Raw genomic sequence first — 23,599 nt, forward strand, 5'->3', positions numbered from 1 at the left:
GTATTACAAATTAAAAAAATATATACTTAAGTATAGGATATAGATACGTGTCAGATGACAATATACAATACATTATATACCTAACATCAATGATCAAATGAGCATGTATATTATTTGAGTTACCTGTGAATCACCGTCAAACGTCGACACATCAAACTTTTCATACAAGTGACTGCTTTGGTCGCATGGAAAAGCCACTTCATCAAAAGTCAGCGACGCATCGTGCATATGTTTATGGTAGGTACTTCAAAATGTGCGCAGATGAAAGAAATTACAACCCTCGTTGCAAACAAAATTTCTAACGAAAAATGAAGTTCTGTTCAACCTCAGATGGACTTCTTTCGCAGTAGCAAGCGCTATTACCATTTTGATGTCAATTTCTTGCACTTCAATTTCATCAAACGACTGTGCAGACTGTCTCTCAAAGGCATCAGGTGCAATCATACAATCCATGTCGCAGTTAACTCGACCATAAATGTCCATTCAGTATTTTTGTTGCATTATTGGACACCGTTCGAAGCACTATACCTCCTTTGAAGATACTGTTGCGTTTTGCTTCTTGTTTACGTACCTACTACTTCGTTTAAAAATTGCCCTTCATTGAATAGGCACGTCAATGAGGTTTGATTGTTTCGCTACGCTCTTCTCCATGACCCTTAATTGATTCACTGATGACATAGTATTTACTAAATAATGACCTCATTTAAATATCATGATCATTATATCTAATGGTCAACGAATGCAAACGTGCCAGTCGCGGTGTTAGCACTAAATGAGTTAAGGCCAGTTCGGATCAGGCGAGAAGTATAGTCGAGTGGCAAGAAATTTAGTAACTAAACGTGTACGAACAGACAAATTGAGTCGAGTACTTAGTCGAGTCTATCCATTGTTGTAATACCAAAGTGATGATATCGAATCGAACTCTATGCATAACAAATTTGGCTGGAATTATGGGACAATAGGACCAAAAGCGGGTTATTGTTCGCATATGGTTACTAATGTATAATAGGTATCGATTACTAGTCTATAATATGCCTAATTCTACTGAACTCCTACTGTGTAAATGTCTAAAATATTAATATGAACATCTCACGATACATGGATGCAGAAGAATATCAATTTTTCTTAATCCTAAAAATATTATAATGTTCACAGGTAACGCAATTTTATGTTGAGAAAATGACATAGGTACGGAATATAATAAATTAGTGACTATCATTTTGAGGTAAGGTTCTGTCTGGACAGTTATTACCTACTTTGACAGATCGTGAGAAGTGGTTTGACGTTTCAGACCAAACCACTTCTGACGGTCAGAAAATGGTTTGAAGTTTGCTGGTACAGTGAACTAAACGATAAATCTAAAACTATTCCGGTTTACTTATAACGCATGCGCAGTGCGCCAGTTTTGACCTATCGAACCGTTTAGCTGGAACGCCTAAATTAATGTTGTCATGCAGCATGGTAGATAATTAAGTATAATTTGAGGATTACAAAATTAGTTTGTTACAAAAAAAATGAAAATATTGTTATTGGTCCATTCTCACACCATTTCACATAGATATTTCTTCCGTATATAGTATTTTATGGCTGCAAGTAGTTTTTTTATAGACAATAGGCTTACCTTGTATTACCTACCTAAAAAGGTCTCACGGGCGATTAATTTTATTCACCATATAATCACAATTTTAGATAATCGCATTAATTACTGCTTTACATTCGAATGATTGTAATGTATAAATCACCATAAATAAATGCTCATATTTGACGAAAGATTTATAAACCTACCCTTAATTGTTTAAAATATCAATGTGAGCTAAAACCATTAAATGAAACAAGTTGGAGCGAAATAATAATGGTGCAATGAGTTTCAAAGTTGCATTTCTAATTCCAACCTTCTATATAAGACAGGACACATTAATTATCTACTTACAATTGGCATGTAATTTGAATATGAACAACCCGGTTGAGGATCTTCATCATATAATGGATGTGAAACATCTTCAATAATCTCACGCTTGACGACGGCTTGTTGATCATCTGTCTCAGATTTTATATTAGAGAGGTCCGCCATATTAAGGTATTGAAAGAAGCATTATTACATTTTTAAACACGGTGAAAACAGTTTCGGGTCACGTAATCACCTTATAACATTGTGTAATATTTATATTTAACACCTTACCTACCTATAATATCACAGATGTATCGTACATAGCTGTCAAATTGTTTAAACATGTATTTTTTTAAAATTAATTAATATCACCTTCCTACATCGTTTGTAAAAAAGACACAGTTTATAATATTAAACTAACCATTGTTATTCTAACTCTAATGTTATTTTAAAATAATTTAGTTTCCAAAAACTAACCTCGTAATTGCAACTTGAAACGTCCGCATTGTTTGGATTGCTAGTCAGCGTGTCAAACAAAGGCTTGCCTTCTATATCGGAGTGTCCTCCATCACATTCTCGCTTTACATCCATGTTACGGGTATATTCCAGAAGCCACGTGTAACGTGACAGATAGGATCCATTCAAGGTATTGTTAGAAAAGTGTTGCCGCAATACCTATATAACCGGTTTTTAAAGAAATAACCTTCTAAAAACTAACCTCGGCAGCGTCACAGGGGTCATTAGCATACTCTTGTTTGATGCAAGTCTTTAATTCTGGGTTATTTCCCTTTAAGGACACATCGAACCGATGTTGCTCATCTGCATCGGGTTGAAAGTCACCTGCTTCATGTTTTACGTCCATTTAACGCTTTGAAAATGTTCGTTCTCAAAGATTACCGAGTCACAATAATTAACTGTAATCTTCAAACCAATATGGCAGCCGTGATTATAGAAATAAAGACAAAGGGATGCGCTGGGCGGGTATGACCAGTAATTAGAAAGGTAGACATGACCAACGAAAAGAAAAAGAAATAATTCAGTAAAATAACACCTCACAAGAAGAAAGAGCAAACCCGATCTCAAGGACTTCAAAGTACCTACCTAAAGATGAATAACAGGAATTTTATTGGTAGGTAAAACTCCTTTCGTTAGTTTATATGGCCTAGTTGAATAATAATTTATTGGTATTTTTTTTATAATTACTGGCAATACAATTCAATTTTTACATAAGACCAACGTCTATTGTCACGGCTGCCATTAATTTACATTGTCCATTATTTGTTTTAATCCCGTAGCAATGGATGTAAAACGCGAAGCGGGTGAAACTGAATCTTATTCAGAAGGGAAGCAATGGTTTGATGTGCCAATACTACGTCCAAACAGCTCGAATGACGGCATTTATAATATAAAACGGAAGAATGTCGACGGTGACATGTGCTCATTTGAGGTTAGTTTTTCAAATGTAATTTTCCGATAGTTTGAGATTTGTTTTCCGATTCAGACGACTTGAGCCGCATTGTCTTATTAAATAGCATCTCCGAAGCGTTCGCGTGTGCCGAAAATATAATTAATGATACCTATTGTTACACCCAAGCACTCGGGCTTCTCCCCGTGCACATAAATAACCACTTTAATAGTCTAAAACATAATCCCGATCTCACAAACGAGCGCTTTAGCAAAACACGTGCAGCCTGAGATATCTCTGCGTAAATTAAACTTCGCAAAATGGATGTAAAACGTGAACTAGATGGTTTTGAATCTGACACAGAAGTCCAGCAATGGTTTGATGTGCTAATAATCCATCCTAACAATCCGCTTACAAATATTTGTATTAAGCAAGAGAATGCTTATGATGCCAACTGCACCATTGAGGTTAGGTTTTCCAAACTTATTAATAATAATTGTAATATTGTGTTTATTCTTCATTGAAGTGGTTTTTTACTGATGCGTGATACACTTGACTTTACTAACTGAAACATGACGTAATAAATTATACATCGTTGTATTGACACTTCACAACGATTATTTGACTAGGTACCTACCTACCTATAGGTTCTGCGTCTCTGTGGCTGCAGGTTTACTACTTTTATTATTTTGAAGACAACTTTACTATTGAACATTTATTAATAATAGTAGGTACACAGTATTGAATCGTGATAAAAGGTCACTTACAGAAACGTCCTTGTGTCACATACAAAAATAATAATATAAGTGTAAACACGTATTATAAAATACCTTCTGTCTTGTTTTTCAGAGCCCTGTAACCAGCCTTGCCGATATTAAAACTGAGATTGATTCTCTCCGAGTTGATTTCAAAGATGCATTTTCCGAAGACAGTGATCCGCAACCTAGTTGCTCATATTCAAAAAGCGAGCCAATAAATCAGGTACATACTTACCTATTTATACAATATTTTAAATAGATAAATATTGTGTTATTCACATCGTGCTTGTATGCGATCATTTATATTAGTCTCCGTTATTATTATCATTGGATACAAATTGTATTTTATAAGAATATGTTTTATTCAAATTTAACGTAACGATCAAATGTTTGGACTGTACACTCCTTCGGTGCCTTGTTTTACGATACTAGATTTGTGAAAAAGACTGCCTGTTATTTTTATTAGTATATTGGTATTTTATTATTGACATTCAATAATATGTCTTATTAAATGGGTCGAATAAATTTGTTGCATAATCAATACCGGTGCTGTGAGTATCTACAGCAGTGTTTGCCAATCGTTTTTACTCCACGGTACACTCGTGAATGGGATTTATTCCGCGGCACACAAAATGCGTTAAAAAGGAAATTTTCCTTATTAATATGAATAAAAAAAATCATAGTGTGGGTTGATCCATTTTTTAATATTTTAAGAACAAATATGTACCCAGGTGGTAATAATTTTATTAGTGAGAAGAATGCAATTGATTTTTAGAAAGAATTCTGTAAAACGCGGCTCTAAATTAGATAAACAAATACGTAACTCCACATCTACCATTTTTTCTCGCTCTCATTTAACGATTTCATTTCCACGAGTGCTGAAAAACCAAATTCGTAAAGATACGACGATCCAAACGGAGACAGAGATTAAATTCCTGTTGTAACCAATTGAGGATATTGACGCCAAAACGATATTCAAAATGCTGACAACACTAGCTCAGAAAATGAGGCTTTGTGCTCAGGATCGTTTTTTAGATCTATTCAGATATCCTCCTCTGTTAATGTCAGGTGTGTACCGTCGAATCTTGAGAATGGATTGATCACCCACTGGTACATTATTTGATAATCATCATCATAAGTCGAAGTCATTCCACTGCTGGATGAAGGCCTCCTCAAGCTTCCTCCAACTCTCTCGGTCCTGTGTCATTTGCTGCCACGTATTTTCGCCGAACTTTACCAGTTCGTCATTCCAGGGCAACCCTGTGGCCGTGTCGTGCCCCTTGGGTACCACTGGATGACGGCATTTGTCCAGCGACTATCCTTTCGGCGAGCAATTTGCCTCGTCCAACTCCATTTCATCTGTTTGGCAACGTCTATTACAACGCGTACTCCTGTCTGCTTTCTAACCCATTCGTTTATCTTTCGGTCCTTTCGCATGTAGCCGAACATACACCTCTCCATGCCTCGCTGTGCCAATTACTCAAGATCATGTAATTTGCAGTTACGATCCTATAGATCTCAATGTGCTATATGTTAACAAAAACGCAGATTAAACTACGCAATGTACTGCAGTTAGCTGGAATGTCTTTCAGTGAGTATACATTCACTTGCCAAATGCAGTCGTACATTGGTGGTCACCGAAAGCAGAGGATACAGCTGTGGCAGGTCTTATCCAGAAATGGATTGACTCTGGCTGATCATAATGGTGATACTGTTACATAATATTATTAATCATGTTGTTATTTTCAGGAGTGTGAAGACAGCCTGATCAATATTATAAAGTCGGAGAATGATAATGAAAATGTCATCATCAAACGAGAATTTTTTGACGAAGCAATTCGCCAAATCAATAATGAGAATCCTCAACCCGGCTCCTTCGATCGACAAAACAGCCCAGTAGACCAGGTACGTTCATTTACAGGTTCTCCAATAACACAACTTTTAAACATTTTTTTTTTATATTCTAAACATCCACATCTACATGGTATTAAAATTTATATGGTCACCGCAGTTGTTCTCAAGGAATACAACTCTGGTCACCCAATTTGAATGTCACTTATTCGAGCATTGCTGGTCGTATATCGCGAACAATATTGGCTTCCATCGGGTTTATCAGCATAAACCAGTGACTCCACGAAGTTTTACAGGAAATAGTCCAGATATATCAAATTGCACTACCTTGGAGGACGCCGATAATTTTATTGTCAGGTCCATTTTTCGAAATCAACTAAAGCAGTCGTTTATAATCTGTCCACGAAAGAAAATAAATGACAATCGTGTCGTACTCACTTCATCAGGCGGCGGAGGACGCCGCTGCGCGAACTTCTGATTTTGATCGATTTACAATGCTTGAGACCACTAGCGAGAGAATGCCTCATCTGAGTACTACAGTAACAAACCATTTAATTGGCACCAACAAAAATGCCTGCACGAAATAAAAAACAAAAACTTGGAGGAGCTAGTAGTAGTAATTCTGACAGACAGTAAAAATGGAAAACCGTTCAGTTATGTGAAATCTATAATAGAAGCGTGGTTTAAATGCTCCCACGACCTTTTTGAAAAATTTGAAAACATGCTAAAATAATATATTCAAAGAATAAAAGATATGCAATTCTCTAAAAACACGGTGAAAGATAGAATCTCTCATTGCAAAATTAAAGCCTTTTTTAATTGAATTCTGAAAAACTACTTTTTCATTTTTTCATTCACAATAAAAAACTGCTCGGCACGTCAAACAGTCGAAAGATTATATTTGGAAAACTTTGGCTCGCATGCCTACGTAAAAAGGTTTGCTAAAACCGTGTCTAGGTATAATATTTCTACCTGGATCTCTTACTTATAATAAACTGTTATTTAAAAATCTCATATTAAAAAATGTCTTTTTTAGATTATCGCTAGAAGCACTGTCTCGGCCAATGTTGTGAGTCTCATATCGTCCATGGACGAGACTGAAGCACAGGCGTCTAGCGAATACCTACACATTGAGGAATAAAATATAAAGAAAGAACTAGGGGAATATATTGAAAGGTACAAAGATGTCGCCTGTCGCAATAGTAAACGTGATATTTGTCAATCGAATATGGTAACCACAGAATTATTAGTGGCTGTTATACAACTGGAAAAAAAATCATTTCATAAAGAAAATTTTGTGTGCAGTATCTGTTTTGATTTTTTTTCATCGTTCGACCTAATGTTGCTTCACAAAGCGATACATAAAACCACAATTGCAAAAACGACCGATTCCGTTGCAAGGCTGGTTATATGTGACGATGGTCATTTTTCAAGATTTCGTTCTGGTCACGTCGTGAAGTCACCCAAAATGACTCATTCTGATGAAAAGAAATTTAACTGTGATAAATGCAATTACTCGTGCAGACAATCAAGTCAGATGAAAACACACAAAATGACTCATTCTGGTGAAAAGCCATTTAACTGTGATAAATGCAATTACTCATGCAGACAGTTTGGTAGCCTGAAAATACATAAAATGACTCATTCTGGTGAAAAGCCATTAAACTGTGATAAATGCAATTACTCATGCAGACATCTTGGTAGCCTGAAAATACATAATATGACTCATTCTGGTGAAAAGCCATTTAACTGTGATACATGCAAATACTCATGCAAAAAGTTTGATAGCCTGAAAAAACATAAAATGACTCATTCTGGTGAAAAGCCATTTAACTGTGATAAATGCAATTACTCATGCAGACAGTTTGGTAGCCTGAAAATACATAAAATGACTCATTCTGGTGAAAAGCCATTTAACTGTGATAAATGCAATTACTCATGCAGACATCTTGGTAGCCTGAAAATTCATAAAATGACTCATTCTGGTGAAAAGCCATTTAACTGTGATACATGCAAATACTCATGCAAAAAGTTTGATAGCCTGAAAATACATAAAATGACTCATTCTGGTGAAAAGCCATTTATATGTGACACATGCAATTATTCAGGCACACGATCAGATGTCATGAAAAAACACAAAATGACTCATTCTGGTGAAAAGCCATTTAAATGTGATATATGCAATTACTCATGCATACAATCAAATGACATAAAATTACACAAAATGACTCATTCTGGCGAAAAACCATTTCAATGTGATAAGTGTACTTACGCATCCACAACGTTTGGTAGCATGAAATTGCATAAACAAACCCATTCCAATGAAAAACCATTTAAATGTGATATATGCAATTACTCATGCAAACAATCAAGTAACTTGAAAACACACAAAAAGACTCATTCTGGTGAAAAGCCATTTAAATGAGATATATGCAATTACTCATGCAATCGATCAAGTAGATTGATAAAACACAAAATTACTCATTCAAGTGAAAAACCATTGAAATATGATATATGCAATTACTCATGCGAACAACCAGGTAACATGAAAACACACAAAATGGCTGATTCTGGTGAAAATCCATTGAAATAAGATATATACAATTACTCATGCATCTATCAAGTAGCTTGACAATACACAAAATGAGTCATTCTGGTGAAAAGCCATTTAAATGTGATATATGCAATTACTCATGCAAACAATCAAGTAACTTGAAAACACACAAAAAGACTCATTCTGGTGAAAAGCCATTTAAATGAGATATATGCAATTACTCATGCAATCGATCAAGTAGATTGATAAAACACAAAATTACTCATTCAGGTGAAAAACCATTGAAATATGATATATGCAATTACTCATGCGAACAACCAGGTAACATGAAAACACACAAAATGGCTGATTCTGGTGAAAATCCATTGAAATAAGATATATACAATTACTCATGCATCTATCAAGTAGCTTGACAATACACAAAATGACTCATTCTGGTGAAAAGCCATTTAAATTCGATTTAGATAATAATTGCATTAGATGCATTAGATGCTGGTTGCATGAAATTGTATAAAAGGACTCATTCTAGTGAAAAGTCATTTACATAATTATTATATAAATTTTAATAAGATGAAATTACATGAAAGGACCCATGCCAGTGAAAAGCCATTTCGTGTAAAAGATACTGGCTGTACTTTTCAGTGAATCGTAAACTGTGAAGGAATAATTTGGATGCTGCGAGGACAGGGTATGTCTTGGATGCCAGGCCCTGACCTTTTATGCTATCGAGGCTAAATCTATGGTCTGGTTGTCAATCTTGGTCGTCTTATCAATCTCGTTCGGTATTGTTCATTGGGTCATCCGGTGCGTGAACTTGACGTTTTAGTTTAGGTAAGTGTTTATATGCGCACAGTTGATGAATGACTGGCCGATATTTGTCGCGCCAGGCAGGGGTCAAATTGTTAGGTGAGTATGAATTTATCTGTTATATTAGGGCCATCCTAATTGGCGTACTCAGCAAAGCCATTTGAATATGATATAATTACTCATGCATAACTTCTGGTAGCTTATTTCACGACTTATTATTTTTAAAAAAATCCCGCATTTTTGTGACATAATTTCACAATAATATATTATACCAATAAAGTCTTTGGCTACCCGTTCATTTATTGGCTAGGATAAAGTAGCTGTTGGTAAGAATTTGAAATAATGGTCAGTCGAGAAGGGACCGAACGTGCGTACGTCATTTTTATCATCAACCGATAACGTAAACAATTAAATTTTTTGTACCCCATTCTATATCGACATAATATTATGTAATCATATGTAATATTATTTTAAAACATACAATAATAATTATTGTCTCTGTGCTTAATACAGTTTTTGAATACTTCATACCCACTTGCTCTAAGAAATCTCGTTTGATGGTTGGTGTATTTTAAAAAGTTGAAGTTAGGTCTTAGTGACATAAATTGAAGTGTATCGAACTCCACTACCGTAAGCTAGTTGTTTTTTTTTTAACCATATCCGATCCTAACAGGAACATATGGGCCTCCAACAGATTTTATTTTTACGAGAAACGGATGTCAGCCACTTGCTCAACCTAATAAGTCAACACTCTGACCCTACACAGATTGAAAAACAATATGTGTACATGCCAGACCCAGGGTTTGAACCTGTACCCACGACGCTATAAGCCCACGTTTAAGCCGCGCGGCCATCGTGTGATTGTTAGCTAGTTTATAGCTTTGATTGGTCGATCCGATAATATTGTTCACACTTTTTTGTTATATTTATTTGTTTTCGATGAATTGAAAATACATATCACACACATTGTTTGTTAATTTTTATGCCCTGCCCAAACCAAACCATAATTGATAAAAATATTTTTCTATTTCAAAAATATCTTATTTTATATATGATAAATGGCATAATTTTAGATTTTTTATAGATATATGAGTATTTTTTGATAAAAAATATTGTTATGGTTTGGTTTCGTAGGGTTTAAGACGAGACATCTTTTTGATAATTTACAATATCAACTGTAATAATTGATAAATATGTAAGTACCTACATATCTGTAAACATTAAAAAAAAATATTTCAAGTCAAAGAAAAACTTACAATAGTAAAAAAATGTTATAATGGCTCAAATAGAATCGATGACGATCGGTCATATTAATGCCGAAAACCCCGTTTCTTATATTGGCGTCCTGTTGCACAGGGTATCGCAGAGTGTAAATACGATGTCATAGCTGTCATACAATATCTATATATAATATGTTGGAATGGCATAGATATGATCATAGACACTTAATCGCTCTTGGCATATCGCCCGTTAGCCCATTAGCCCGATCGTCATATAGTCTATTTGAACCTTTATAACATGTGAATTTGTCAGAGAACCCTATCTTATTATTAGGTACATATATTTTATGTTCATATTTAGGTATTATTAAAATTTAGTTTATTAAGTTTTCTATGTTGTGCTTAAGAGATTTTTGACTAATTTATATTTTTAATTATTTTTTATATTTACTTAAAAAAACACCGATTTTTGTAAACATATAAATGTGTGCAAACTTCGTATTTTTGCGCTAGATGCCTTTGCGCATCTATTCTTTACACAAGATTGCTATCGGCCGCTATCGAGGGAAGTTTTTCATATTTTTATATTGAAGTATTACTTAACACCCACTGTAACAATTAAGTTAGCCGTCTAAACAGTCAATATCTTTATCTCGCTATAAAATTTAACACAGGTAGGTGCTGTTAAAACATAGCACGTATTGTAACAATTACAACCAACTTCTTCAAATTGTTACAATAAGAGCTAATACTTCGATACGAAAAAATGAAAAACTACCCTCGATAGTTACCGATAGCAGTCTTGTGTATAGAATAGATGCGTTGGTAGGAAAAGACATCTCCTTAATTGAATCGTAATACATGTGACGTCACTAAATACGAACACTTGTACAACTGTCATCGTATTTTCGTTTATGTCTGTAAATTGGTGTTATTTAATGTTCTATGCATGCTCCTCTATAATTATTAGGAGTTTACTTGTTATGGTAATAATATTGATGTCCAAAGAGATTGGAATTGGTTCTGTCTAAATAAAATGCCAGCCGACGGAAGTTTTTGTTTTGAATGAATCAACCCAACATTTTTAGCCGTTTGGCAAGTGGAAGGTACCTGCTGAGTATGTCGATATCTTGGTTAAAAACTGTATTTAGTGACAATATGAATAAAGAAAATTGAAAACTTATTAGGTTTTAATCGTTTTTATTCACACTATCCCATTCATAATAAGTAGCACCTGTTCGCACAAAGAAACTACATTAATATGAGATTCATCATTGTAATCCATATCGTTATTGCCATCTCCCGTCAGAGCGAAGAAGATGCATTCTCTTTCTTCGCTCGGTATGGTGATTGCTGGTCATCGTCTGTTATTTGGACTTGGGAGTAAACAAATAAATACCTCGGAATGGTCTGAAACGGCGATTTTTATTAAATCTTCTTTACTCCTCTTCTCTCGATGGCATGCTGTCAATTGACAACGCGGATTACGGAGGAAACAGTGAGTTTATTTTTCGGAATACATTTACAGGAAAACAGCGTAGGTATACATTGAATATTTCAAATTTTATCACCCGTATGACTGTAAAATAATGTTTGCACCATTTTCAATATCTGAATGTATTACGATGGTTTGCAAATAATGTAGACGTATCCTTTCCAAGTCTTTGGGTTGCCTAGTGCTCCGAAATTCTAATATTAAATTTCCTCGTAGTTTTATCAGTATTATCGTACTAGATCCGGCCCCTCTTTTCACCAGCTATTGCGTGGAGTGATCGATCATCGATCTGTTATATTATGACCTCCCAAGCTTCAGAATAAATGTTATACCTATCAAAGCCGATGAAGTACCTAGCCAACTTTATAAGTCGATACAGGCTAATCAGTGAACACAAACTTAATGGGAACAGAAATGTGTCGAAAAATTGGAACAATAAATTATTTATTTTATTCAACAAATAAGACACGAGATTTGAGAATGTTACATTCTACATTATATTGAAAATACGTTTGAACATATTATCCCATGCGTATATTATACACTACTAAATATTTTTTTCTGCGAATTTATGAGAAATAATCAAAGATTCACTTTGTATTTTAATTAATCAATACGTATCTAAAAATATTGGAAAGAATAATATTAACTATCTACTTATATATATATATATATATATATTACTTAAGTGAGAGATAAAACCACATTTTTTTTATTTTTACGAAATGCGAATTTGTTAAAAGATATCATCTTTTATTAAAATTTATTTCATGGTTATGTTTTTCACAGAGAACTCAAATAGTGGAAACTGATAAACCTAATTGATGCGGAGTAAGTGGATGCAATTGTTTACATCAAACGCGGAATAATCGAAATAATTACAATTTCGTTACACTTTAAATGCCTCTCGAACTCAATTCGTAGCAAGGGCTTTCTCACGGAAAACTAATAAATGCATTGAATGCACACTATTTACGCAGTTAAATCTCGGCTTTCTTCCTGAGTGAATAATTTCAACTTTTTTCGGCAGAGGAACCAACACGACCGTCCTCTGCGGATTACACTTACCCACTACAATATTAAAAATTTTAAATCAACATCCCAGACGCTATCGGGAAAATGACAACATTTCTGGCGAATCATAGTCCAGTTAAATGATGACATTTATGTTTAATTTTATACTGATAACCATTGGTCGAGAATGTCTTCGCATTCGACCAATTGAATGCTATAAAAATCATACTACTGAATATTTTTTACATTGCCCGAAATAGATCAATTACGTTATTGATTTTATTTTCTCGCGCGGATTCAAAATATTACGTATTTACCCAAAATGATTTTATATAATGCAAAAAAGATTATAGATATAAATTAGCTTTAGCTATTGATATCGCATAAGTTATTTACATGAAATGGTTTATGTTTAACCTTAAACTCTTGACTTCTTAATTACTTACATTTTACATACAATACCGTTTGGTCTTTCTGAGAGAAATCATCCATAGTTTACTCTGAGTGGCTGTGAGCTGTTCAGACTATTTTTTGGGACTCACTACATAATTGTTATAGCTTTGTTTAGAGGTAGAACGCGTAATTTCAAAAAGAAATCGACATTTAAGGTCGGATTGAAAAGTTGTGACGTCACAAATGTATCGCAAGAAATGTCCGCTGAAGGTGTACATTTCGTGGCCGTGTCACATGCTTACTAGTAAAAATAAAATGGTATTTTACTGTTATATTAATTTCAATTTTTGATAGTATGGCGTTGGGTTAATGAGTGAATATAAAAACAACAATCTTACAATCGAAAATAATACATAATTATTATTTCTGACTTCGTTACACAATCCTAAGTTTATAAAAAAAGTTATTATAAACCAGTAGGTAGTTGTAATCTTTGAGCGCCACATAGAACCGTTGACGTTTAGCAGCTGTGCTAACAAAAAAACTCGTCCCACGTCCCTTCTCTCTTCCACTTGGGCATACTAATAAAAATTATATATTATGTTTTTGTCGTCGACATCAGGCCGTTAAAGTAAGGCGCATATATAAATGATTTACGCGCGGACTTAGTATGGTTCTGCATCGCCCTCTTAGTTTGTTTGGAAAGGCATTGCATCGTCAGTCTTTTTCTGCGGGATTTCTTTACGATAAAAACTTTGTACAGATATGAAGAAATTTTTCAAGACATACATCGCATTAATGTAGTTTTTCACCACAATGCGTCATTTAATGATCTTTTAAATCTTTGCCTCGTATGAATTCTTTAAAACACACGTCACATTGGTGTGGTTTTTCAAAAGTAGGTGTCATTTTATGATTTTTAGATTGATTATTTGCAGATTTTTTTTTAAACATACATCGCATTGATTTGGTTTTTCATCAGTGTGTTAATTTATGTCTTTAGAGATCACTATTTGCTGACATTTTTAAAACACACATCGCATTGATGTTGTTTTTCTCTAGAATGTGACATTTTATGGTTTATGAGAGTACCAATTGCAGTAAATTTTTCAGAACACACATCGCATTGATGGTGTTTTTTACCAATATGTATCATTTTATGTGTTTTGAGATCACTAAGTTTCCGGATTTTTTTAAACACACATCGCATTGATATGGTTTTTTGCCAGGTATGTGTCATTTGATGTGTTTCGAGATTAGCAAGACGCAATTTTTTTTAAAAACGTACATCGCATTCTTGTAGTTATTCATCCGTATGCGTCATTTTATGTCTTTTGAGATCACTATTTGATATGAACTTTTTAAAACATACATCGCATCGATGTGTTTTTTTACCAGTATGTGTCAATTGATGTCTTTTATGATTAATAATTGTACGAAATTTTTTAAAACACAGTTTGCATTGAAGTGGTTTTTCATCAGTATGCGTCAATTTATGTCTTTTGAGAGCACTGTTTTGAATGAATTTTATAAAACAAACATCGCATTGATGTTGTTTTTCACCAGTATGTGTCATTTTATGTGTTCTAAGATTACCAATTTGAGTGAATTTTTCAAAACACACATCGCATTGATGTGGTTTTTCACCAGTATGCGTCAATATATGTGTTTTGAGAGTACTGTTTTGATTGAACGTTTTAAAACACACATCGCATTGATGTGGCTTTTCACCAGTATGTGTCATTTTATGTCTTTTGAGATCACTAATACGCAGGAAATTATTTAAACACACATCGCAGTGATGTGGTTTTTCACCAGTATGTGTCATTTTATGTATGTTGAGATGACCAATTCGAGAGAACATTTTTAAACAAACATCACATTGTGGTTTTTCACCAATATGTGACTTGTATGTCTTCAGATACTGAGACTTCACGCATGAAATGAAGTGACTGTTTAGATGATTTACAGATTCAAACACTTCACAACAATCATTGCAAATAAAGTTACGTGGAAAATGTGTAACTCTTCTCAACACAATTCGAAGCTCTTTCGGCAAGTATAATTTCAGAACTTTCAGTTTAATGTTTTGCTCTTCTATATTCATCTCTGAATGCTTTATCACATTAGCATGTGCTATGTTGTTATTGTCCAGGTTATTCTCAACCGTATCTTTTTTTACGATGTCCAGTGGTTTCTGTGTGAAATATTGCTGGGAAGAAATCTACGAAAAAATAGGGTTGGCATATTCAATTCAATAATATTAAAATCAATAAAATTAAATATATTGTGTTCCCGCAACTTATTGTAACCGAAAACAGAAGTCGATTTTGATAAATGGACCTGCTAATAAAACAACGATTTATTGGAGCATTGAAACCCAACATTGTTTGTTTTATAGAACCAGAAGTGTTCGAAAAATGTAGTCCAAATTGGAAGCCAAGTATCTGCTTCATCGAGCACAGCTGCGGTCGCTATAAGCTCTAAATTATTAAAAATGGTGACGTTATGTAAGTATCCACCTTTGTAGTTTTTATAATATAATAATATAATAGTTCTATCGGACTTAAAGTCGCTTCCTTCATAAATTGAACGTACCTGATCTAATAGCATGTATTGTTGATCAGAGAAACAACGTTGAGGATTCTGATTATTGATTTGGCGGATTGCGTTGTCAGTAAATTCTTCTTTGACGAATCCCTCTTCATAATTTTCAGACTTTATGTTAGTCAGGCTGGTTTCACTATTCTGAAAATAACAACATTATTAATTTCATGTAACGATTAAATAGCTTTTGCGTCTGCTCTGAGTAGCTGTCAGTGTATGATTGCATTTTGCAAAACAACATATTCTCAACGAGCGATATTCCGGACCAATTACATCTCATGAGTTTGCTGCACCACATCGCGTACTTTTTTCTACATCTGGAAAATACTATTTTAAAATCTTGTCGCATGATGTCCAAAATGCACCTTAGAGTGTTACGTTGAAGTTACTCGTAATTTTTCAGTATTGGATTAAACACTATTTACACACATTTCACATCACACCTTCAGCAAAATGGGAGGTCATTTTTATGGTACATTCGGCGCTTAGATGTGTTTGATGTCACATTGGTTTTTAAATACTAGATATTGTTAAACTGCGGATATCAAAGTTATGTTCCAGCAAAACAAACCGAACTGAACGAAACAAATCAAATCCAGATGGTTGGATCCTTGCACATTTAATAGACATTTTGCGGGAACGACTACTAATTATTACCGTTGCCAATTCTTAAAATTCATTGAATAACTAGTTGTTGTCTCTAAAACAGCAACACATTTATTGAAATGTAAACTTGTTATGAACTTCCAACCTATAATTAGTAAGATGGATTATATTATAACCTGATCATTCCGGGTCGATTTTACACTTAGTTTGTAATTTAGAATCCGTTACAAGATATAAATTAAATTAAAATAAATAAGGTCTTACACGATAAAGGTAGGTATGATGATATTATCAAATCGAACTTTTTGCATAGAAAATTTGGCTGTAATTATGTGACAATACGACCACAAGCGGTTTCTTGTTAGCATATGTTTACTAATGAAGAAAATGTATTGATTACAAAGCTATAATATAACTAATTCAACTGAACTCCTACTGTGTAAATGTGTAGGTAACATATTTTTATGAACACCTCACGAAATATAAATTCAGAATCTCAAATCTTAATAATAAAAAATGTTATAATATTCATAGGTAACGCAATGTCGATAAAATGACATACGGAAATAAATGATTATCATTTTTGGGTTAAGTTCTCTCTGAATATTTATCACTGTGTCAGATCGTCAGAATGATGGTCAGAAAATTGTTTCAAGTTAGCTGGAACAGTGAACCAAATGTTCAAAATGTTTCCGATTTACCTTCTTAGTTTTAGTTTTGACCTGTCAAACTGTTCGAAACGTTAGCTGGAACGCCTAAATTTATGTTGTCATGCAGCATGGTTATTGTAACCATTTATTTTTGTCCTTAAAACGGGACATCTACCAATTTTTACGTTATAGTATGTGTATTCAAGAAAACGCGTATTTATTCATAGTTTATTTATTAATAAAAACAGGAATGTTGATGAAGGGATGAAAATGAGATGAAAATAACAGGAATGAATAATATAAATATAAAAAAAATATGTTGTTTTATATTTTTCTGATTTTCTGAACAAATTTTCTTAAGTATTAAGTAAGTTTGCTTTTAAATAAGAATGAAAATCTTGAAAGAATTTCTTAAAATTAATTTTAATTAACAACATCGCTTTAAGAACTGCGAATGGCAATTGCGTTTTTTCGGTCGTCCACAACTTGTTCATCTGTGAAAAGACTCTTTCTACGGGTGCTTTAGTTCCGGGCAGGCATAAAATGTATTATACGAAAGTTTTTCTGATTAAATTATTGGTGCGAAAGTCTTGGAACAATTCCACGACTCAACGACTTTCGATTGAAACGTTCCCATTGTTCCATTCTGTCACTTTTTGCGGTGTAATAGTTAGTAAAAGTGAATATACATTAAATACTTCTGTATCTTGGTTACAATTAATAAATCCCTTTCGAATCAATATATCCATTACACCTTGCATTTCTTATGTAGGTGTTTTGGTTAAATCTGCCCATTCAAATATTTCTAATTCTTCAAAGAACAAAGTCCACTGCTCCAAATAGTCTTTGCTTATTTTATAGAACTCAGCAGCTGTAGTTTTTATTTGTTCTTCGTCAACACTGCTGCAATCACTTTCTTGCAATTTTGCCATTAATATACGAACAGAGTGGGGAAGAAACAGAGTACTTTGTGTCATGGCCAATTTATTTTTAAGTTGATTTATTTCCTTCGTGGCTTTAATTGCAGAAATACTCTGACCCTCGATCTTTAATATAGCTTGATGGAACGTTGCTGAGTGTGCATGCATAAAAAAACCATAATTTAGAATAAGGGTTTTCAAAAAAGGTTCTCAATATGTTTGGACATTTATCTATACTCAAAAAGTAGTTTTTTATTGGCCTGTACAGTTTTAAAACTCTTTCAATAGCGGGCATAAGCGCAAGCCACCTAGTTTTACTATAGCCTTGTAATTTCTGATACTCTGTATCAACTCCATTACAAAATTATTTTAGAGTTTCCACACAAACACAATAGATATAAAAATGTGATTATATTTTCACAATAACGCATTCAAAGTCTAAAGGTAGATAATCTGCAGCAGTTTTAATCGCATTGTGAATTATGTGAGCTCCACACCCCATTCATATCAATATTCTTCCGAGAGTTATTTAGTTTTGCATAAACATTATTAACACCTCGTCTTTTCAATCCGCCAAATTGCAGTTAGTATTATCTACACAAAATGCTACGACTTTTAAAGTCTAATTATTTTCAGTTAATACTTTCATTAGATAACTGAAAATAATGTCTAAAGTTTCGCCGGCTTGGTCTTAAAATTCCAAAAGTTTGACTTGTTCGCCTTCGTATGGTAAAAACGGTAAAAAGAAGCGAATTAAGACTGGAAATATTTTCTTGCTTCCGTGGTTTGAAGCATCAGTTAATATAGTAACACAAGTGCATTCGTTGAGACGATCTTTTAATTCACCTATTACTATTGGCGCTAAAATATTTACAACAATAGATTCTGTTTTCGTACGAGCACATCTAAATTTGTGTTCAAAACATGTTTGAATTAACTTAGAAGCACAATCGTTTGAGGGAAAGCTGTGGTTCTCTTGCACCGTATGATAAACCCAGGCGCCTTCCATCGCAGCAACTTCCAGATCTTTCGAAGTTGGTGAATCTGTGTTTTTTAAAAAATTAAGCCCTGCAGAACTTGAAGCGGCGGCAAGATCAGAATTTCTATGTTTTTCTGATCTTAGGTGTTGCTCAATATCGCTGGCACATTCGTGGCCTACGCTAAATTCTCACTTTTCACATCTGACATCCGATGGAGTAATACTTTGCTTTAGAAACGGGTACTTAATTTGTAAGTTAAATTAAAAGTGCACTTCTGTTTAGGCATTGTTAAAATGAAGGGTTCACGTAAAAAAAATTGACTACAATAACACACGTCAATAAAAAAAATCAATCGTCAAGATGCGCGAGCTGTTAACGTGTACCTACTCGCAAACGAGCGAACTGCCGAATTCTAAACAAACATACATATGTGTGTGTATGATGTTTTGTGCATGCACATGCGCATGACTCGCCGCGCCCCCGCTATAGCCATATGCACCGATACACAGTGTATGCAGATGAGAAATCAAGCCAGTCGATTTTTTGCACTTTTTTTTAAATTGTTACCGGGTGTCGATTTGATTATAAAAAAATAAATGAATAAATAAAAGGACGTTGATAATTAAAAGCAATATTTATAATTGCTAATCAGGTTCTGTCAAACATATTGTTTTATGTCATAATGTCATCGCAGCATTATATACTGCTACAAACAATAATGTTATGACAAAAGTACTTTCTGACAGAATAGGTCGATTGGTCATCATTAGTGACAGACATCACATTCAAATACTGTAGGTCAATGCACCCACTCACAGTGAACCAGATAAATAGGTTACCTAGTGAAATAGTTCTACGAAGCGTGTATAACCGAGAAGGGGATAATAATATGTACCTTTAGAAATTTAGTCAGAAAGCTGTGATAGGATACATAGCCAATGGAAGAAAATATCGCATACTATACAATTACCTACCTGCTGTACTGGTCCGTTATCTGAATGCGAACATCCAGGTGTTGGATCTTCATCATGGAACGGGTGTTTTGAGTCTGCAACGAACTCGCGTTTAACGTCAACCAGCTGAAGGTCAATATCGGGTTTAATTTCAGCGAGACGCGTTGCTGGATACTGAAAGAAACGTTATGCATTTTTGTAATCATATAAAAAAAACAATTTTGAGCTCGCGTACCTATTTTATAACAATGCTTACTTATATAATTGAGGTAGGTACATAGCTGTCTAAATGTATGTCAAAAGGTTTTTGAAAGAATGTTTGACAACCTCGTATGTTCTTAAACAATTTGTAAAAAATATAAACTTATCGTAGGTATTCTGCTAAAATAATTATAAAAAATCGCAGGAAAGGACTTAATAAATAAAAACTAACCTCAAAATCACAACTGAAATCGTCTGTGTTCTCCTGCTTTATATAGGTGCGCGTGTCAGTACTGTTTTGATGGCTAGTTGTTACATCAAACTTGTCTTCAGTACCAGATTGGTCTCCATCGCATTCTCGCTTGACTTCCATGTTTGCGTATCAACAATCGTATGCAATGTGCTAGAGACAACACTCTGTTCTGTTGTAGTATTATATAAGTGTTGCCGAAATGCAGTTAATAATATTCCGTGTAGCTATTATCTGATAAACAAGAATGTATCTATAAAATTTTGTAGGTATTATGGTACATATGCTAATGTCAAGAACACCGACTAAACGTATAACTTTTATCGTAACTAAAACGTATGTCCTGTCGCTGGAGACTAGGAGAGAGTGGAGCCTTCACGAAACAGATATCGTCAGTTTAATAACGATAAACCCAATTTGATTTATTTGTTATTTTATACCGAGATGCACTGTTCTCGTTATGATTGAGGAAATGCTGATGATCATATTCGTACCATTGTTTTGTTTAGACAACAAAACATACATATTATTAAAGTGTGTCTCCGTGTCAAGTATGTATTTTTATTTTAGGTAGTTCTCACGAAAATACTTTTCAGAATTGCGGCAACACCATTCTACATTACCTTGAAAGGATCCTGTCTGTCACGTAACACGTTGCTTTTGGAATATATACCCTTAAGATGGATGTAAAGCAAGAATGTGATGGAGAACACTTCGATATAGAAGGCAAGCCTTTGTTTGACGCGCTGACTTGCCATCCAAACAACCCGGACCCCCGCTTTCATGCAACGCAAAAGAATGCGGACGTTTCAAGTTGCAATTTCGAGGTTAGTTTGTGGATAATGATATCTTTTACAAACACTTTAGATTGGCGATAACAGCGATACGTGTAATATATTAAAATATTGCTTTTTTACAAACGGTGAAGGAACTTGCGATGATATTAAACTTTGTTTCAAAAAATTACATGTTTATACAATTTGACAACCACGATACATGTGTGATATTATAGGTTGGGTTAGGTTATCGACTAATTCATGTTCAATATAATTATTATACATTGTCATATGGGTGTTACCTGAACTGAAACTGGTTTTACCGTGTTTACAAAATACAATAATTGCTTCTTTCAGTGCCTAATGGCTGACCTCTCCAATATAAAATCTGAGGCAGATTATCAACAAGCCGTCGTCAAGCGCGAGATTATTGAAGATGTTTCACACCCAATATATGATGATGAATACCCTCAACCGGGTTGTTCCTATTCAGATTACAGACCAATTGTAAGTAGATATTATAATGTGTGCTGTCTTATATAGAAGGTTGGAATTTGCAAATGCATCTTTGACCATTATTAATTCTCTCCACTTGTTTCATTTGTTGGTTTTAGCTCACACAAATAATATATTAATACAATATATGTGTAGGTTTGTACATCTTTCGTTAAATCATGAGTATTTAATTATGATAATTTATACATCACAATCATTCGAATGTAAAGCAATTTTTAATGAGAATAGGTATCTAAAATTGCGATTCACTGTAGGTTAAATTAATCTCCCGCGAGTGCCTTTTAAGACATGCAAGGTAAGATATGTAAAAAAAATAACGTTAATTTGTTTTATTGTTTATGTTTCGCCGAATGTGCGAAATTGACTATTACATGAAATGGGCTAAATTTTGGCTATTTCATGTAATACTCAAGCCTGTTGCCTGATTTATGAATAAAGTAAATTATCTGCCGACTACGTGAATTCGCCAGGGTATGGAATTCTTAAACTGTTAACATGACATTAGAAAAAGTAAATTTAATACGGATGGTTTTATTAGTTCTAATTGGTCATAATATAATATTACCTATTATTATTAGGTTTGGTTAGGTTAGTTTAGTTTAGGTTAGGTCTTGTATTTCTGAATTAAACTGAATGTCCATTTTGAGGTTAGCCAACAAGTGTCGACAAACTATCACAAACATACATTCGACCATTGCACAATTGATACCCAAGAGCGAATTAAATCGCGAAAATACCTTTTAATAAAAAATTTCCGTTATCATATTATAGTTCTAGATTTTTTTGCGCATAGTAAATGGATATGAACGTCATTGTAGTTATTGATTGGTATATTTTTATATTATAATCACTGACATTTGACATATATTATTTTGTCTGTTTGATTAGTTGCAAAAAACACCACCGGAGCGAGACCATCTATTTTGACCATAGTTAATATACGTAAATTTTTGACCAATGCATGAGCATTTGACACATTTTGTTTAGTTGCAAAAAACACCACCGTAGCGCTACTATCTAATTTGTCAAATGCATGAAATTACTGCCGAATTCACGCACTCGGCAGATATTTTGTCTAATTCATGAATTAGGCAACGGGCTTGCATTTTTCATGACTTAGGCAATTTGTGGTATCTGGCCACCGCAGAGTTCTTGACGAAGTGCATTCTGTACGTCCGTGTTTGCTCCACTTTTTGAACACTGCTGGCCGTATATTACGAATAGCACTAACAATGTTGGTTTCCACGGCGTCAATTATGAATGGCTAATCAGCGTCACCTAGCCGCTCAGAAAATATTCCATATTATTTGTCAAATCGTACGACTTTGGAAGCAAATTAACAGGTTCATATCATAAATAAACCTAATTCAATAAGTCCGTGCTTCTGGTCGTAGGTATCCTGATACATAGTTTCATCCTGTTGACACCACATCCTGTTCGGATCAATGCCATCCATTTTTGCAACAGCAGCGATCATGGGCCAGTGCCTTATGACAGCGGCGGCTCCTCTAATACCATGTAAGTGCAACGCACTGCCTGCTTTGTTGAAGACATCGATCAACTTTTCATTGTTATTCATACCGTGTATCACTCACTTCGCGAAGTAGAACATGTAGCAGTATTATGAACAATACTACGTTCATGGGCACAAAGTGATTGCGATCCAAATAGATTTTCAGTGTGCACAGGATTAGAATGAGGTCATTGTATATTTCTTAAACCGTCGTCCAATGTTCCCATATTCGCGTTTTGTGT

At 34.2% G+C, this 23,599-nt stretch overlaps 2 protein-coding genes across 2 annotated transcripts; one reads left to right on the plus strand and one right to left on the minus strand.

The window, feature by feature from the left end:
• Window positions 1-3,149: 3,149 nt before the first annotated feature.
• On the plus strand, window positions 3,150-7,289 carry LOC147063740 (uncharacterized). The gene is made up of 4 exons (XM_085959337.1): window positions 3,150-3,335; window positions 4,143-4,274; window positions 5,801-5,956; window positions 6,939-7,289. The coding sequence occupies exons 1-4, from the start codon at window positions 3,186-3,188 to the stop codon at window positions 7,041-7,043; spliced, it is 543 nt and encodes a 180-aa protein (XP_085815463.1). The 5' UTR covers window positions 3,150-3,185; the 3' UTR covers window positions 7,044-7,289.
• Window positions 7,290-15,277: 7,988 nt separating this feature from the next.
• Window positions 15,278-20,713, minus strand: LOC147063741 (uncharacterized). The gene is made up of 5 exons (XM_085959323.1): window positions 20,535-20,713; window positions 20,123-20,275; window positions 15,984-16,133; window positions 15,460-15,609; window positions 15,278-15,337 (listed from the first exon to the last, which is right to left on the minus strand). The coding sequence occupies exons 1-5, from the start codon at window positions 20,673-20,675 to the stop codon at window positions 15,278-15,280; spliced, it is 654 nt and encodes a 217-aa protein (XP_085815449.1). The 5' UTR covers window positions 20,676-20,713.
• Window positions 20,714-23,599: the final 2,886 nt, after the last annotated feature.

Source organism: Rhyacophila brunnea, unplaced genomic scaffold (assembly GCF_057557595.1).
Source record: "Rhyacophila brunnea isolate RB1 unplaced genomic scaffold, BYU_Rbru_1.0 scaffold_88, whole genome shotgun sequence".
NCBI lineage: Eukaryota > Metazoa > Arthropoda > Insecta > Trichoptera > Rhyacophilidae > Rhyacophila > Rhyacophila brunnea.

Coding starts and splice junctions, on each gene's coding strand:
- LOC147063740 (XM_085959337.1), top strand. CDS start 3,186: ATGGATGTAAAACGCGAAGCGGGTGAAACTGAATCTTATTCAGAAGGG. Junction 3,336..4,142: donor GTGACATGTGCTCATTTGAG/GTTAGTTTTTCA, acceptor CTTGTTTTTCAG/AGCCCTGTAACCAGCCTTGC. Junction 5,957..6,938: donor AAAACAGCCCAGTAGACCAG/GTACGTTCATTT, acceptor TGTCTTTTTTAG/ATTATCGCTAGAAGCACTGT.
- LOC147063741 (XM_085959323.1), bottom strand. CDS start 20,675: ATGGAAGTCAAGCGAGAATGCGATGGAGACCAATCTGGTACTGAAGAC. Junction 16,134..20,122: donor ATAACGGACCAGTACAGCAG/GTAGGTAATTGT, acceptor TGTTATTTTCAG/AATAGTGAAACCAGCCTGAC. Junction 15,610..15,983: donor AATACATGCTATTAGATCAG/GTACGTTCAATT, acceptor ATTTTTTCGTAG/ATTTCTTCCCAGCAATATTT.